This window comes from Narcine bancroftii, chromosome 1 (genome assembly GCF_036971445.1).
Source record: "Narcine bancroftii isolate sNarBan1 chromosome 1, sNarBan1.hap1, whole genome shotgun sequence".
Taxonomy (NCBI): domain Eukaryota; kingdom Metazoa; phylum Chordata; class Chondrichthyes; order Torpediniformes; family Narcinidae; genus Narcine; species Narcine bancroftii.
In genome coordinates this window covers 210,532,203-210,550,086 of record NC_091469.1, presented here as the reverse complement: position 1 = coordinate 210,550,086, position 17,884 = coordinate 210,532,203, and the positions used below count along the sequence as shown (strand labels likewise).

The following is a 17,884-nucleotide window of genomic DNA, read 5'->3' as shown; positions in this document are numbered from 1 at the left end:
CTCTGCATAAATGTACATGCTTGTGATTGTAGGGCAGGATAATTTTGGGTTCCCATCTGATACAACCTCAAAGTAAGACATAGTCTCACAATGCCTGGGCTCATAAACAAAGCAGCACCTGATGTGAGATATTGGATGTTGCCCAATGAAACTACAATCAGATACTGTAAATATTTCCAAAAAGAAATTTGATGATGAAGTACCCAGCTATAATTCAAACACACCACATTTACCTTTCACTGTGGCCATCACAAAGACACTGGTAGAGACATGCCGAGAGGGAAGCAGCAATTGTGTGCAATACGTGGATCTGAAATTGAAATAAAAGTTAGGTAATCACTTTTTTTAATTTTTTTTTTATTTTTCACACTATAAACCACATTGACCAAGATACATACAGACATTTTTCTTCTTAAATATCTACAGTGTCATTTTCTCCCCCTTTTCCCCCCCTCCCTTCCCTCCCTCCCTTCCCCATTTATTTAAAGTTCAACCTATAAGATACATTAAACCCGTTAAACAATGTTGTCACTTAATAAAAATAAACAAGAAATTTTACTGAGTCAGTTCTTTTCGTTGTCTTCTCCTTCTGTCATTTTAGGTGGTGGAAGTCCATGGTAGGATTTCTCTATTGTGTTTCATGTCTGGCTCCCATATTTGTTCGAATATTGTAATGTTATTTCTTAAATTATGTTATTTTTTCTAATGGAATACATTTATTCATTTCTATATACCATTGTTGTATTCTCAAGTTGTCTTCTAATTTCCAGGTTGACATAATACATTTTTTTTTGCTACAGCTAGGGCTATCATAACAAATCTTTTTTGTGCTCCATCCAAATTGAGTCCAAATTCTTTGTTTCTTATATTACTTAGGAGGAAGATCTCTGGGTGTTTTGGTATATTGCTTTTTGTGATTTTATTTAATATCTGGTTTAGATCTTCCCAAAATTTTTCCACTTTCTCACATGTCCAAATTGCATGAATTGTTGTTCCAGTTTCCTTTTTACAGCGAAAACATGTGTCTGATACTGTTGGGTCCCATTTATTTAGCTTTTGAGGTGTGATGTATAGCCTGTGTATCCAGTTATATTGTATCATGCGTAACCTCGTGTTTATTCTATATCTCATAGTTCCGGAGCATAGCTTCTCCCATGTTTCATTCTTTGTCTTTATGTTTAGATCTTGTTCCCATTTTTGTTTAGGTTTACCGTTTGTTTCCTCGTTCTCCTTTTCTTGCAGTTTGATATACATGTTTGTTACAAACTTTTTAATTATCATTGTGTCTGTAATCACATATTCAAAATTGCTTCCTTCTTGTAACTTCAGACTGTTTCCCAATTTGTCCTTCAAGTAGGTTTTCAGTTGGTGGTATGCAAACATTGTATCGTGAGTTATATTACATTTATCCTTCATTTGTTCAAAGGATAATAATTTATTTCCTGAAAAACAATTTTCTATTCTTTTGATCCCTTTTCTCTCCCATTCTCTAAAGGAAAGGTTATCTATTGTGAAAGGGATTAGCTGATTTTGCGTCAATATTAGTTTTGGTAGTTGGTAATTTGTTTTATTCCTTTCTACATGAATCTTCTTCCAAATGTTGAGCAGATAATGCAATACAGGTGAATTCCTACGTTGCACCAATTTTTCATCCCATTTATATAGTATATGTTCAGGTATCTTCTCCCCTATTTTATCTAGTTCTAATCTGGTCCAATCTGGTTTTTCGCTTGTTTGATAAAAATCTGATAGGTATCTTAATTGTGCGGCTCTATAATAATTCTGGTAGTTTGGTAGTTGTAAGCCTCCTTGTTTGTACCATTCTGTTAATTTATCTAGTGCTATCCTCGGTTTCCCCCCCTTTCCATAAGAATTTCCTTATTATTTTCTTTAATTCCTTGAAGAATTTCTCTGTTAGGTGTATTGGTAATGACTGAAATAGGTATTGTATCCTTGGGAAAATATTCATTTTAATACAGTTTATCCTTCCTATCAGTGTTAGTGGCAAGTCTTTCCAATGCTCTAAGTCGTCTTGTAATTTTTTCATTAATGGATGATAATTTAGTTTATATAGATGGCCGAGGTTTTTATTTAGTTGCATACCTAGGTATCACATTGCTTGTGTTTGCCATCTAAATGGCAATTCTTTCTTAAACTTTGTGAAATCCGCATTATTCATTGGCATTGCTTCACTTTTATTTGCGTTGATCTTGTACCCCGACACTTCTCCATATTCCTTCAATTTCCTATGTAATTCTTTTATTGATATTTCTGGTTCTGTTACGTATATTATAACGTCATCTGCAAATAGACTGATTTTATATTCCTTCTCTTTTATTTTTATCCCTTTTATTTTATTTTCTGTTCTTATCAGTTCTGCCAGTGGTTCTATAGCTAATGCGAAGTGAGGGAGATAGTGGACATCCCTGCCTTGTTGATCTGCTTAAGTTAAATTGTTTTGATATATATCCATTTACTGTCACTTTCGCCAATGGCCCCTTATATAATGCTTTAATCCAATTTATATATTTCTCTGGTAGGTTGAATTTTTGTAGTACTTAGAATAAATAATTCCATTCTACTCTGTCAAAGGCCTTCTCTGCGTCTAAAGCAACCGCTACTGTTGGAGTTTTATTTCCTTCTACTGCATGAATTAAGTTAATAAATTTACAGGTATTGTCTGTTGTTTGTCTTTTTTTTAAATAAATCCAGTTTGGTCTAGATTTACTATTTTTGGTACATAGTCGGCCAATCTGCTTGCTAATAGTTTAGCTATTATCTTATAATATGTGTTAAGTAAAGATATTGGTCTATATGACGCTGGTGCAAGTGGATCTTTCCCTGTAATTATTGCTGTTTTGCATGAATCTGGTATGCTTTGTGCTTTATCAATCTGGTTGATTACTTCCAGGAGGGGAGGAATTAATAAGTCTTTAAATGTTTTATAGAATTCTATTGGGAATCCATCCTCTCCTGGTGTTTTATTGTTCGGTAGTTTTTTTAATATCTCCTGTAATTCTTCTATTTCAAATGGTTTTATTAATTTATTTTGCTCCTCTGTTTGTAATTTCGGTAGTTCAATTTTAGTTAGAAATTCATCTATTTTGTCTTCTTTCCCTTCATTTTCAGTTTGATATAGTTGCTCATAGAATTCCCTGAAGTTTTCATTGATCTCCGTTGGATTATATGTAATTTGTTTGTCCTTCTTCCTTAATGCCAACACCATTCTTTTAGTTTGTTCTGTCCTAAGCTGCCACGCTAGAATTTTGTGCGTTTTTTCTCCTAGCTCATAATATTTGTTTTGTCTTCATTATGTTCTTCTCCACCTTATATGTTTGTAGTGTTTCATATTTTATTTTTGTATCTGCCAATTCTCTTCTTTTAGTTGTATCTTCCTTTATTGCTAATTCTTTTTCTATATTTCACTTTTTCTTCTGTACTTTTTATTCTTCTTTTTATTTCACTGAATTCTTGTGACTGCCATTCTTTTACTGTTTCCATATATTCTTTAAAAAAATATATATCCATGTACTTGCCCTTCCCTTCATCTTCCATTTCTCTGTGTTCTTCCTCCTCTTCTTCTGAGTCCACTCCAGGATCTGTGTCCTTTACCTCTGTCTCTTCTGGTTTTCTTGTTGGGTTGTTTGTTTTATTTTGTTGGGTATTTTTGGTCTTCTTATTTTTATTAGAAGTATCTTGGTGTTGGTCTTCTTCCTCTGGGTTGGTCATCTGTTGTTTCTTTGATTTCTTATTTTTATTCTCTTCTTTCTTGTTCTTGTTATTTTCTATGTTTTCCTCTTGCTGTTGTAGTTGTCTGTTTCAGCTGTGGAGATCGACTCCTCAGCTGGTCCCCCCTCCCGTCAGTGTTATTTTTGCCTTGCGCATGCGCGGTTGCGCACTTTTGTTTGGCTCCGTGAGCCATTTTTGTAGTCCCGAGTTCGGGGCTTTGACTGACCTCAGGGAGCGGGCTTCTCTCTCCACGGCAGGCCTCCTTGTACCGGTAAGGCCTTCACCTTCTTCTTCCAACGTCCTTCCTTCTTTTCTTCCTGTTGTTTTTGGTTTTTCTTTCTTCGCTGCCATTTTCTCCACACTTTTACTTTCACTTTGTTATGGTTTTTATGTTTGTACCTTTGTTTTTTCCTCTATCTTTTTTTAAAAAACTTTTCTGGAGAGGGCTGGAGTTCCCCGACTGGCCTCTACTTCATCACGTGACTCCTCAAAGTTAGGTAATCACTTGATGTAACAATGAATCACATAGTATTGTGCCCACATCTCCTCCTTTACCACCATTAGAGCAACCAAACAGTCCTTCCAAGTGAAGCAACACTTCTGAATCTGCAGAGACCATTGTGGCCTCCTCGAGAGAGAAGATAGACTGGACACAGACTGGGAGATCATTTCATTGAGAACTTTTGCTCTGTCTGCTACAATAGTGGGGGCTTCCCAGTGCCAACCATTTTAATTCCACATACCATTCCCACACCGACACATTTATTCATGGCCAAACCGAGGCTTTCCGCAAATTGGAGAAACAACATCTAATATTCCGCCTGGGCACTCTACAATTGGATGGTATTAACATCAATCTCCGCTTCTGTTAGATGCTTTTCCCAAGTCTTTCTCTTACCCAATCCCTCTTTTCTTTCCTCCAGCTCCCCCACCCCTTCACTTCCCTCTCCATTCAGAGAGCAACCCCCTCCCTATCACTCCTCAGTTTTGATATCTTCTACCCTTCCACCTAAATCCTATGAACTCTTACCTATGAGCCTGTATTCCTCCCCTCTCCCTTCCTCCCTCCCTCCTGACCTTTTTATTCAGGTGCCTGCCTGGTTTTTGCTCACACCTTGACAAAGGGACTCAGGCACAAAACACTGGTTCCCCTTTATTTATAGATGCTGCAAAGTCTGTAGAGTTTCTCCAGCACTTTTGGATAATGCACTACAATCAGAGAGTCCGCAGACTTTCCATTTAAACTCTGCTTAAAATAGCAGTTTGTATTTTCATTTGCAAGTATTGAATCTCAATAGCAGAGTTGTGCACAGCGTTTCTTTGGAGATGGTTGTTTTAATTTCTAATTATGCTTTTAAGAACAAATATTATGCTTCATTCACAGTGGAATGCATTATAATACACCAACTCGTGTATGAAATAACTTGGTAATAAACTGCTCATCAGTACTTCAGATTTATTGTCAGAGTACATTTATTACATCACATACAACCCTGAGATTTCTTTTTCCTGCAGGTGTGGCAGAATTACCACTAATTGATAGCACAAAAAAATAAACTGTATACAGCATAAACCTGTAAATAAATGGAAGAGCTGTGAACAGAAAATGAATGTAAACAAACTGACTGTGCAATACAGAGAGAACAAAAGAAAGCCTATAAAGTGCACAAGAGTCCTTAAATGAGTCTCTGGTTAAGTTTATCATTGAGCAGTCTGATGGTGGAGGGGTAGCAGCTGTTCCTGAACCTGGTGGTGTGAATTTGTTGGCACCTAAACCTCTTTGCCTTTGAAGGGCAGCAGCAATCATCAAAGACCCACACCATCCAGCACACGTTCTGTTCTCACTGCTGCCAAGAGTAGTGTTCCCTGTAGATGTACTCAATAGGGGGGAGAAGTTTGCTTGTGATGCCCTGGTCTGTGTCCACTACATTTTGGAGGGGTTTATGCTCAGGGGTATTGGTGTTCCCATACCAGTCTGTGATGCAGCCGGTCAGCACACTTTCCACCACACCTCTAGAAATTTGCCAGGGTTTCTGGTGTCATACCAAACCTCTGCAAACTCTATAGGAAGTAGAGGCGCTGACGTGCTTTCTTCATGTGCAACTGGTGTGCTGGGTCCAGGAAATATCCTCCGAGATAGTGACTCCCAGGAATCTAAATGTGCTCACCCTCTCCACCTCAGATCCCCCAATGATCACTGGATTGGATATCAGTATTGCCAGGCGGAGGGGGGCGGGCTGGCAAGCGGAGGAGGGTGAAAGGTAAAATATTTATGGGGAACATTATGCAGAAATTCTTCACTCAGAGGGTGGTGAGAGTGTGAAATTGACTGCTAGTGGGGGTGGTGGATGTAGATTTGATTTTGATATTTAAGAGATTGTATCAGCACATGGATGGGAGGGGTATAGAGAAGTATGGTCCCTGTGTAGGTCGATGGGACTAGGCAGAATAAATTGTAGCATTCTAAAAACAAACCAGATCAGGAAGCATCCAAGGAAAGTGATCTTTTAGGTTAAGAACATTGATCAAAAATCGAGAAAAGTAACAAAACAAAACAAAGAATTTAAGTGATGAACGGTTAGGACAAGGGGAATATTTGAAAGAGAAAGACCAGGATTACCTTGCAGATTGGCTGTTGACTAAGCTATCTGGATGAACATTTACAGGAAGTTAAAGAAAGAGCAAATAAAGGAATATGAAAAGCAGGTTAGGTATGTGGAAAATAAGAAGCTAATAAGACAATGGAAAGAGAAAAACTGTTAATATTAGATATATAGTGTGTGGAAATGACAAATTTTGATCAAACAAGAAAAACGGGGTATCCAAAACTGTTGTACTTGACAATGACAACAGAAGACTGTATCAGAGGAGGAGGTACAGCTCCTCAAGCTTATTTTGGATGAATGTGAGGAGGCTACATATAGATAACAAAGTGGAAGTGGGTTAGAGAATTAATGTGGCAGGCTACTGAAAGCTCAGAGTCACCTTGCAGACTGAATGCAGATTCTCTGCAAAATGGGCACTCAGTGTTTAATTTCTCCAGGTGCTCAGACCACTCTGTGAACACCAAATGCAGTACGCTAAATTGAAAGAAGATGTGATTTGCTGCTTCCCCCAAAAGGAATATTGGATCTCTGAATGGAGGGAAGGGAAGGATAAGAGTTGCATTCCCTGAAATAGCATGGAAAAGTTCAAAAAGAAAGAGTGGTTGGTGGAGGAAAGGGAAGGAAAATAGTCTCTGATCATGGAATCTCATTGCTGGCAGAAAGGATGATCCATGACTACAGAGGCAAGTGACCTGGAAATTCTACTCTTGCTGTGTCTGGGAGAGAAATGAGGGCATGGGTGCAGGAAATAGATGGTTTGAGGTCAAAGCATCTGTCAACCAAGGCAAAAATAAGCTATCATTAAGGAACATCTCAGAAGCGCTGGCATGCAAGTCCCACCATCAGAGAAGATGCAATTTAACCAAAGAAATTGAGAGAATGACACTCAGCCAGACAAAAAAAGCCAGTATTCCTTGGCCTCATTATTGTAGTTAATCTATAACCAAAAGAAGACAGATGCCCAGAAAGAAGAGCCAGAGATAGACCACCATGTGCAAATGAGTTGACTGTATAACCAAAAACCAGGCACATAGATGTATGAAAGTGGTGACAAAGTTGGACAGGATAGTGGAAGAGTTTGGCATGTTTACCTTCAACAGGCAGCATTTAGTCCAGGAGTAGAAACGGTATATTACAGTTGTACAAGATATTGGTGATACCACATTTGGGGTGATGTGGATGGTTCAGGCCACCCAGGTATCGGAAAAATCAAACTCAGCTTTCAACAATGCAGCAACGATTCATGAAAAAATTTCCCTCCCACCCATCCATCCATCCATAGGGAGAGGGGGTGGTTCCTTTTTCCCTACAAGAGAATGGTAGGTACAGTATAGGGGAGTGGTGGAGGGTTGATGACAAGTTGAGCCAAAGGACCTGCTTCCTGATGTATAACTCTATCACTCTATGATACTTTACTGTGGCTAAACAATCAATTGAATTGATGCATATCACAGAATACTATGAACAACGCAAAACATTTCAGTGAAAGAAAAAAATTGTTAAAAAAAAATTGCTGACAATTTAAATCTGAAATTTTAGGTGAATAATATACAAATTAAATCAAATTGCCTTGCACCGTGAGACAGATTACGTCTATTAATAACCGAATTTAAAATAGATTTTAAGAGGGTCAACATTTGCCATCTGCTGGAGCTTGAATGTAATGCAAGGAACGTAAAATGAAATTGGTCATTCAGACAAGCTTAATTTACTTTCAGAACATTTCACCAAGGTCATTAGTTTTAATCTGATCCCTTTTGAAGTGCAGTCTGCAATTAATATATAGACCAATGCACAAATTAATTTGCGCACTGGATTTAAAAATAAATACTTAGACATTGAGCACATTAACAGGCCCATCTGGCCCAGGAGCCCGTGCCACCCAATTTACACCCAATTGACCTGTTTAGAATGGTGGGGGAAACCCACGCAGACACTGGGAGAATGTACAAACTCCTTACAGACAACATCAGATTCAAACTGGTGTCGCTGGCACTGAAACAGTGTTGGGCTCACTGCTATACTGCTACGTTAGTCGTGCTGCCCTGTAGAAATGTAAAAATTCTGTTTTAAAATAATCGTTATAAGTAAGACTCAAAATGAGTTTATTCAGTAAAGAAGCTTCCAGAGAGTAGGGTACAAGCTTAAGGCTTTCAAACTCTCATCAGGAATGAATTCTCATCTCTTCTACAAAACCATATCTTCGTGCCTGCCAAATCCTTTTAGCACAATAGCGTTAACTGGCTACCGCTAATTAACAAGCTGTCAAACGGGAGCCCATTCATAAAATGGTTTCCCACCCAAAAGCAGCTGATAGAGTTACTACTTGTCAGATGCAAGGTAGAAGTGTCAAAGGCTGCAGTAAACATCCAGTAGCGCTGACGGCGCCACTCAGTCCCTGAATCGCATTGTTTCGGTGCTGGAGTTTTGGTCACCATTGTCAACTCCAAGAATCTAAGATTACTATGAAGCTAGCCATTTACATGTGTAAATTGGAAACCAGGAATCAGGCAGGCAGAGAATAGATGTGTACTGTGAGCAACCCTTCCAGACTTCTGTTGATTTTTTTTGTACACCAGAAGGATTTTCTTAATTATAACTGGTACATGGGATTAAATGACCAACAAGAAATCATTTCCCTGTCTTTAGGAAGAGGATATGCAAAATGTAAAACATAAGCTGTAGCAATACCTTCAAAGAAATGTTATTCAATTTGTATGCAAAAAAATGCCTTAAATATTGTTCCCTGTGACTCTTTTTTGAAAGACGTTCAAACAGTACTAGTGAGGTGAAGGTCTACCCACCACTACTATCCCTCATTCCCACTGGTGTGACTCAATAAAGACCGTGTGGCCTGGTTGTACTTTTCGTATCTTGACAGGAGCATGACTTCAACATCCCCAAATGAGACGACTGAAAAAAGTAAACCTTTTTTTATTGACAGTGAAGGGATCGATATTCACCATGATGCTGAGAGAGCACATTTTCTATTTTCAAATTGAAACTTAGGATATTTTTCATTTTTCCAAATTTAATGTTACCATTAAAGCAGAGTTCAGCTTAATACCTCATTCAACAGTTTATCTTTCCAAAAACTCAGCAATTCCAATTTCACCACTGCAATAAGATAATGCCTTACATTATACACTAATAAATGTAGTTTATTATAATCCATTTATTTAACGCAGCGTCTAGTGATGGAAAGTATCAAAGCGTACCTCCCAAAGATACTGGACTCCTTTCAATTCATTTATAGATGGAACCATTCCACTGATGATGCTTTAGCCTTGTCCCTCCACCCTATCCTGACCCACCTGGAGAACAATACCTCATATGATGAGCTCCTGTTTATTGACTTCAGCTCAGCCTTTAACAGTCATATGCCAGAGACTGGTGGAGAAGCTCTCCTTGTTGAGACTCAACACTTTTTATCTATAATTTGATTCTGGATTTCCTAAAGGAAATTCCCCAATATGTCCGGATTGGCAGCAGAACATTGAGCACCATCATGCTGAGCTTGAAACACCTCAGGCCCATGCACTAACCCCAGTCTTGTTCACGTTGCTGACCCATGACAGCAATGGCAGATCCAGCTCCAACAGAGTCATCAGTTAGCAGATGACACCAAAGTAGTGGGCCTCATTAGCAACAATGAAGAGTCACAACACACAAGAGTTGGAACATCTCGTGAAATGGTGTGAGTCTCAACATAGACAGGCCAAAGGAGATGATTGAGGACTTCAGGAGGACGAGAGTTGACCTCTGTCCATTAACATTTAATAGCTCAGTAGTGGAGAGAGTGTCTTACACTCGTGTAAGACAAGTTTTTTGGACCAAGTTCCTCCGACTTCACTTAAGAAGTGGCCTATCCTAGACTCAACATCTCCTCACTTGTCAGGAAGGTGCACTTTCTTGGAAGCAAGGTGGGCAAGTCTACAGGCCACCATTTTGTCAACTTTTTACATGGGCTCTATCGAGAGCATCCTGGACGGCTGGATCACAGTGTAGTATGGTTGATGAAAAGCACTGGATCAGAGTTCAATCCACAGGACCAGCAAAGAAGATCACTGAGGCAAAGAAGATCACTGAGGTCTTCCTCCCCACCATCAATAGGATTTACCAAGATCGTTGTTTAAAGAGAGCTTGCAAAATCTACAAGGACCCCTACCACCCCTTCCAGCTACTCCAACTGGGAAAGTGATACAGGAAATATTAAAGCCAGATTCAGTAGGTTGAGGAACAACTTCTTCCAACAGGCAATGAGACTGCTGAACTTCTAAAACAACTCCCCGTCACTCAACTATCATATACACTCGTGTAAGACAAGTTTTTTGGACCAATTTATTGGGTCAAATTTGAGGGGGGAGGGGTGTTGATTTTTTTAAAATAGATACATGGGTCACATTTTTGACCGCGATAAGTACCTGCGTCGTTCAAGGCATCAGGAGCTCAGATGATTACGACCAGGTGGTAAGTATGCATTCAGGGTGTCAGGAGCTCGAATTAACAGCCGGCCAGGGCCTAGGAGAGAGTCTGTGACGAAGACGTTGGGAGCTTGGAGGGGCAGGTGGCCGACTTTTACACAGGTGTGATTTTTTGATTAAAAAGGGGTGGTTGATTATTACACAGAATTGACTATATATTATTTTTTTAATTACATGTACAAAGGTTCTATGTATGTGTATAGTTTGTCTGTAGTCAAGTTTTTATTTTCTGATTGTACAAGTACAACCCCACAAAACAGAATTCTCTATCCTTCAGTGCAAAACATGCAGATACACTACCAACTTAACACACATGGAAACAATACACATGCAGGCAAAGTATTCATAAATACATATAAATAGTTTCGTAAACACGAATCTCAGATGATTAGTGTGAGCAGTTCCTTTGCTCATTCAGCATTCTCACTGCCCGTAGGAAGAAGCGGTTTCTCAGCCTGGTGGCGCTGGCTCTGATACTCCTGTATATCTTCCACAAAGGAAGTAGCAGAAAGATGATGTGTGTGAGGTGGATGGGGCCCTCAAGGATTTTGTGTACCCTCTTCAGACAATCTTCATGTGCATTACATTTCAATGACACAATTGTATGTGCTATGTCTGTATGTGTGCTTGCACTGTTTTTGCACCATGGACTAGAGAACACAGTTTTGTTAGGTTGTACTGTTAGAATCAGATGATAAATAAATTTGAACTTGATCAAGAGTCAATTGGCAAGCACAGATAACTAATGATGAGGATCTTTGCAAGTAGTAGAATGCAAAGATTTGGAAAATTTGTAGAATTAAATGGATTTTCATGGTATTTGTTAGCAAAGTCAGATCCACTTTTCCCCTTAACACCCCTTCTATAATCTCCTCTGCACTGTTTCCAACACCAGTAGATCTTTTCTCCAGGAAGGAAACTTGAACTGCACAGTATACTCCAGGTGTGGCCTCCTCGGTCCCCTGTACAGTTGCGGCAGACCCTCCCTGCTCTTTATTTCAATTCCTTTCAGCATGAAAGCCAACATTCCATTTTCCTTCTTGATTGCCTGTTGCACCCACAAACCATTTGCAATTCATGCACAAGCACTCCCAAGTCCCTCTGCACAACACCATGCTGCAATCTTTCCTCATTTAAATAATCTAATTTACTATTTTTCCTTCTAAAGTAGATGACCTTGCATTTACCATCTGCCAGATGCTTTCCCACTCAATTAATCTACCTATACATTTCTGCAGATCATGCATCATCTGCACAATTTGCTTTACCATTCTATTTAGTGTTGTCAGCAAACGACACTCCAACCCCTCTTCCAAATCATTAATGATGAACAGTTGTGGGCTTAGCAGGGGTGGATCTCAACACACTAATTCTCCAAGAACCAAAATCTCAGCTTATATTGTGGCACAAACTCACTTCAATCAGCAAAATATAATTGAAGAGTTTTATAAAGTCAATTATTGTAGTGTTTCAAAATAAACAAGCAAAACATAATAAAACTGTCAATATATTCCACTTTTTTTTCCCTTATCTGTCTTTTATTTATGAAAAAAGAACCATTTTTTTTTCTAATTTAGAATGCAAGAACCTATTTTCTCTAAAATTAGTTTAAATTTAAAATACTTCAGCAACAGCAGGCAAAGTCTGCACAATTACCAAAAAATTATAGACTATAGCTAAGAGGAGGAGACAACAATATAAAGTATCCAATTTAAAGATAATCTGATTGTTGCCAATAATAACAATCACAGACTGATAACTGTCTGAAGTGTGATCTTCATTTTTAAGTCCATGATAAAGTCAACATGCAGAGTCTTCAAAACTAAATCAACATTAGAAATTTGTTTTTCATCTTTCGAATGACCAGTGCTTCTTTTTAACTGAAACATAATTTTGCTACCAAGTTTTACTCAGCTCTTTTAATGTTTATGAACTGTTAATTAACACCAACCTGGTTATTCTTGATGTCTGGATGTGGAGGTGAATCAAATTCCACAATGGTATGCACAATATCATGAGTAAGGTTGCTCAGATGAAGCCTGGGATTTGCTACCACGATTTTTGCACTTGCAGTGCAGGCAAACAGAAGAGGTATTGATGCAACTTGTAGCAAAGGACTAGTGGTCTGTTCCAATGAATACTCCTAAATTTCAAACATCAAGAAACGTGGTTACCATTAATACAAGATAAAAATGTGGACATTTTAAGTAATATTCACCTTTGAATTATATGAACTGCTAAGTTGGTGGATCAGCAAAAAAAAAACCACACAATTTACTTGTTTGAAATCCTCTTTTCATCTCATCCTCAGCCCCAACCTTGGTCTCCAGCTTCGTCTCATGGAATTTTATCAGAAAAGATCTACAATGTACTTTAAAAAAAAAAATCAGACCACAATGCAATGCATCTCTAAAACTGATTTTCAGGTAAAGTAAATATTAAGGCTGTAAAGGCATTTTCTTGGGGCCTGTTGATACACTTCAAGAATGCATCTTATGTAATTGATATTAACAGATGGCATAATGAGATGAAAACTTGTTTCGTAATGGAAAAAATTATGTATGTTTTACATAATTATCATTTTTTTCTTAATAAGTGGTTTTTATATTCAGAATATTTACATTTAAATTTATTTTGATTAGATTTTAGTGAATATCATTTAGTTTATATTTTAGTTTTTTTTTCTCTTTGGTTCTCCAAAGAGAGCTGGCTGAGAGGGGGGGGGGGGGGGGGGGGGGTTCTTTTTTTTCCTTTTCTTTTCTTTATTCCTCTTTATATTATTTTTTTTATTGTTCACAATATGTATCTTTTTCCCACTGTATGTAATAACATTTTTGAATGAATAAATAAAGTTGTAAAAATATGCATCTTCTATATTTAAACAAACATCAGTCTTACACTTGGTCATGAAACAGGATCAATGCATTATGAAAATTATTACATGAACATTCCCATTAACACCAAAGTCATTAAAAATGTCATAATATCACTTACTAAAGTAGTGCTTGCAAAAAATTATACAAACTTCTTAATAACTTTAATTATACAATTGCCATAGTGAAAGATAAATGTTTGGGTCTACAAGCAACTGACTTAATGAATTTCTACTTTCAACAAAAAAAATGATGCCAATAAACTAACCATGGAATGCCATTATATTCTAATGTACCTTTAAAAAGAGGTTTCCTTGAACTAGAGTCAGACAAAGAGGGTGGCCCAGTTGGCATAGCAGTTAGTGCAATGCCGTTACAGCACCAGCGATTGGGACCAGGGTTCAAATCCCGCACTGTCTGTTGAAATTCATATGTTCTCCCTGTGTCTGCATGGGTTCTCCCCAAGGGGCTATGGTTTCCTCCCACTATTGGAAATGCACTGGGGGTTGTAGATTAATTGGGTGTATCGTTTTTGATGGCATACAAAGACCCATGGCATACAAGATCTCCCCCATCACCCCCCCCCCCCCACTAGTTTAGGAGGAAATACTATAATAAGAATTTTTTTTAAGTGTATTTATGGGTAAGCATTTAATGTTATTGAAATATGTCACTACAGTTTAGCAGAAAAAAAATCTTGGACAAAATATGTAATTAGGACAACAGGAAAAATCTTTTTAATAATAATAATAATAATAATACTGTTTTAATTTACGAGAAAACAAAAGTAGCTCAGCTTTAGCAGCAAACATTTTATAAACACAAATCGGGTGTAGGCCCCTGTGCTGGTCCCACTGCCCTGCTCTCTCTCGGTGGGGATGGGAGAGCAGAGTGGTGGGATCAGTGTGCAGACAGAGAGCAGGCCGCCAGGAGAGTCTCCTGACAGCCTACCACCAGTCCACACACTTATGCGGCTGCCCTGCCCACCCTCCCCACCCCCCCAACAATAGATGGCAGTAATGTTAATGATCACGGTTGGCATTACTCCCCATTATCACCAGAATTTCAACCGCATACAAGACCGAGGGATATTTTTGAGCCTTTTTTTGGGGGGGGGAAATGGGTCTTAAATGCCATCAAATACAGTAATTGGGCCGAAATGGCCTGTTACCATACTGTCTGTCAAAATTAAAATTAACAATAATAAAATTGAATTAAAAAGTTAACAATTAAAGTGAAAATGTAGCACAATTCCTCCCCACTACCCCCCACCTTAAACCCTGAAATGCACATTTAGAAAAAAATTAGCACAAAATTCTTCATACATGTTATCGCCTTCTTGTTTTGAAAGGATACGTGGTTATATTTCACATTTTAACTTAAATGTTCCAAGATTTTAAACTCATAATTGGCTTTGTGATAACCCCTAGACTATGACCAAATGGCAAAAATGCCTGTTGAAGTTACTAAGGCTATTTGAATGGAGACTTGTAGGAATGGGAAAATTGGTGATTAGCAAAATTAAATAAAGTTATTGCTGTAAGCAATGATCTCAACTATATTGAAATATACTACTTAAACATTTCTGTGAATTGACAAGTAGATTCAATATTGAACATTCCATGGCCAATTTTACATTCTTTCAAAGCCTCTTTAAACTTTGGTGATATATTATCGAATAGCAACTTATGAGATGTTTAGTGCATTAAGATCCAATGTTTGGAATAATTAAGAGCTTGAGAGCTTAATACTTGATTTAAAAATACAGATCCAACTAAATAAAACATGACGGGGAATAATTTTATAAATCAGAGAGAGCTACAAAGCACAGAACAGGCCCTTTGACCCAACTTGTCCAACCAAACAATGAAATGATAAATTTAATAAAGTGATCAATACAGGCTCAGTATTGTGTGTTTTAAAAAAAAAATCAGGGATAAGAAAATGATGTCTTAATATAAATTAACAATACCTGCTGAGATTCTTGCAAAAGGAGAATCAACTCCATCCTGACTGATGCCAAACCTCCACCATGTGATCCATGAAGACTACAATAACTAAGAAACATCCTTAGAAGTGGCTGGTTTTTCCGAAGCCACAACCTCCTTCTCTGCAAATACTGTTGGTGCTGTAATGTCTTTTGTTGGTCAGTGACTCCATTTTCCGTCTGTTCTTCATTGGGTAATTCATCCCAGATACCTTCAGAATCTCTTGCATCTTCTACAATAACATTGTAATTACACGTTTTCTGCAGGGCCGTAATTTCTCTCTCAAGCCAATTGTACAACTGGTAGCGGAGTTTTCCACCATCCATTTCATAACCAGTAGAAAGAGTACGTAGCTCTGATGTGAGTATTTTTAAGCATGCTCCAAATTTTAGCTGTGCTGCAATAACATCTTCTGATGGACTTAAAAATTCATTAGGTGAACTGGAGAAATTTGCATCTGAGTATTTTTTTCCTTCAGCCTTCTCAACACTGGGACAAGGTGAATGTATCTCCTTCATTGAAAGGCCAATTTCCTCCTGATCATCCTCCTTATCACTATCCCATTTTAATTCCAATGGCTGATCTTCAATAACTATAGAAGATTGGCTCCAATCAAAACTAAGAGATGGACCAGATTGACCATTTGACAGCCAATCAGAGGAGGATTTGTATCCAAAGCCATTTAGTGTCTGCAGAGAGGATTCAAAATCCAAAAGTGTGCCTTTAGTTTCTACAAATGGGGACTTGGCAGTCAAAGTCAAACTTTCTTTATTTTGTGAAATTTTTGACTTCATGTTGACAACTGGTATTTTAGACAAAACTTCAAGAGCTAACATTGGACAACCAGATTTAAAGTGGGCATTTGCAGTTGTAAAGAAAAGTCTTCTTTCAGCGAGGCTGATTTTGTCTGCGAGGCCACTTTCCACAGTTAAGCCCATTTGTGATATCATCTTCTCTGAAGAAGCAAAATACCGTCGCAACAAAAGAGGATGGGTTCGCAAGTAATTGTAGAAATTAAAAACCCCTGGATTGCATGAAGTTGACTTGGAATATTCTATGAAAAGAAAAAAAAAATTACATGTATATAATATTCTTTATCGTTTCTTTAAAATTTAGCATGATAAAAATATTCATATCAACATTTTCATTATCCACTGAGATTCAAAGATGAGAGAGATTACAATCAATTTTACTAAACTTCCTATTTGTAATGTTTTGCTTCAGAATAACTTTTCAAATTCTGTTCAACACTTAACATCATTACAACTTGAACATTTTTGATGGAAGCACAATTTCCTGCACAAATGCTACTCAGCATTAAGCTATAAAATACTTAGTTTAACTAGTTTTCTTTTGCATGTACATAAATACTTAGGGTTTCCTCTGGACAAAAGTTGGAAGCAGCATTTCCCAGCAGCCAGTGCTACCACCTTTGTTCTGTTCATACAAATAATTTGTGCTTGGGCCAAGAAAATACTACTTTCAAATATTGCTGGGAGTCAGAAGGAACTTAGGGCAAATGCTGAGCAACTAAGAATTCTGGAACTGAGTTAGAACAATTGGAAATTGATGCAACTTGTTGGGGATAAGTCCAAGTTAATATAATTTTGGAGAAAAAAAATGGGAGAACAAATTTAATGAAAAGAGGAAGATGAAGATTTGAAAAAATATCATTCACTGAGTGCAATCAGTGGAAACTAATAATGGCAAAAAGTTTTGGCATGTACAAATACAAACGTAATGAAAAATTCAGACAGTATGATTATGGCATCATTGGAATGGTGTATAACAGACTACACAAAGGTGTAGTCTGAAAAAAACCCACCAAGTTTATCATATTGACTGTCATTGAACGCTGTTGTATAAAAGACATGACCACAAGATGGCACCAGTGACTTGAAATTGTACTCATAAGACTATATTATTATGATTTCCAATGAACAAGTGACAAGGTATTTAATGTCAAAATAATTAAAGATTTTATAGAGTCAACCTTAGATGAAAGCAAATGGAAGGAAAAAAGGAATTGAATAAAAATTGAAAATGATGGAAAACTTAGCCGATGCAAGTGGTACAGAAGTAGAAAAATGGCCACATCTACTTTAATTTTTTTTTAAATAAGCAAGTACTTTCTTACGCTTTATAGGATTATTCAAACCCTGAACATTAAGAGAAGCAAATTTAAATTTCGACATGTCTTACAA

At 37.5% G+C, this 17,884-nt stretch overlaps 1 protein-coding gene across 1 annotated transcript in view; it reads right to left on the bottom strand.

The window, feature by feature from the left end:
• LOC138738842 (dmX-like protein 1) overlaps positions 1-17,884 on the bottom strand; it is a 197,075-nt gene that overhangs the window by 60,229 nt on the left and 118,962 nt on the right. The window contains 3 exon segments of the mRNA XM_069889924.1: positions 234-310; positions 12,771-12,962; positions 15,665-16,734. Coding sequence (XP_069746025.1) covers positions 234-310; positions 12,771-12,962; positions 15,665-16,734 — 1,339 coding nt within the window.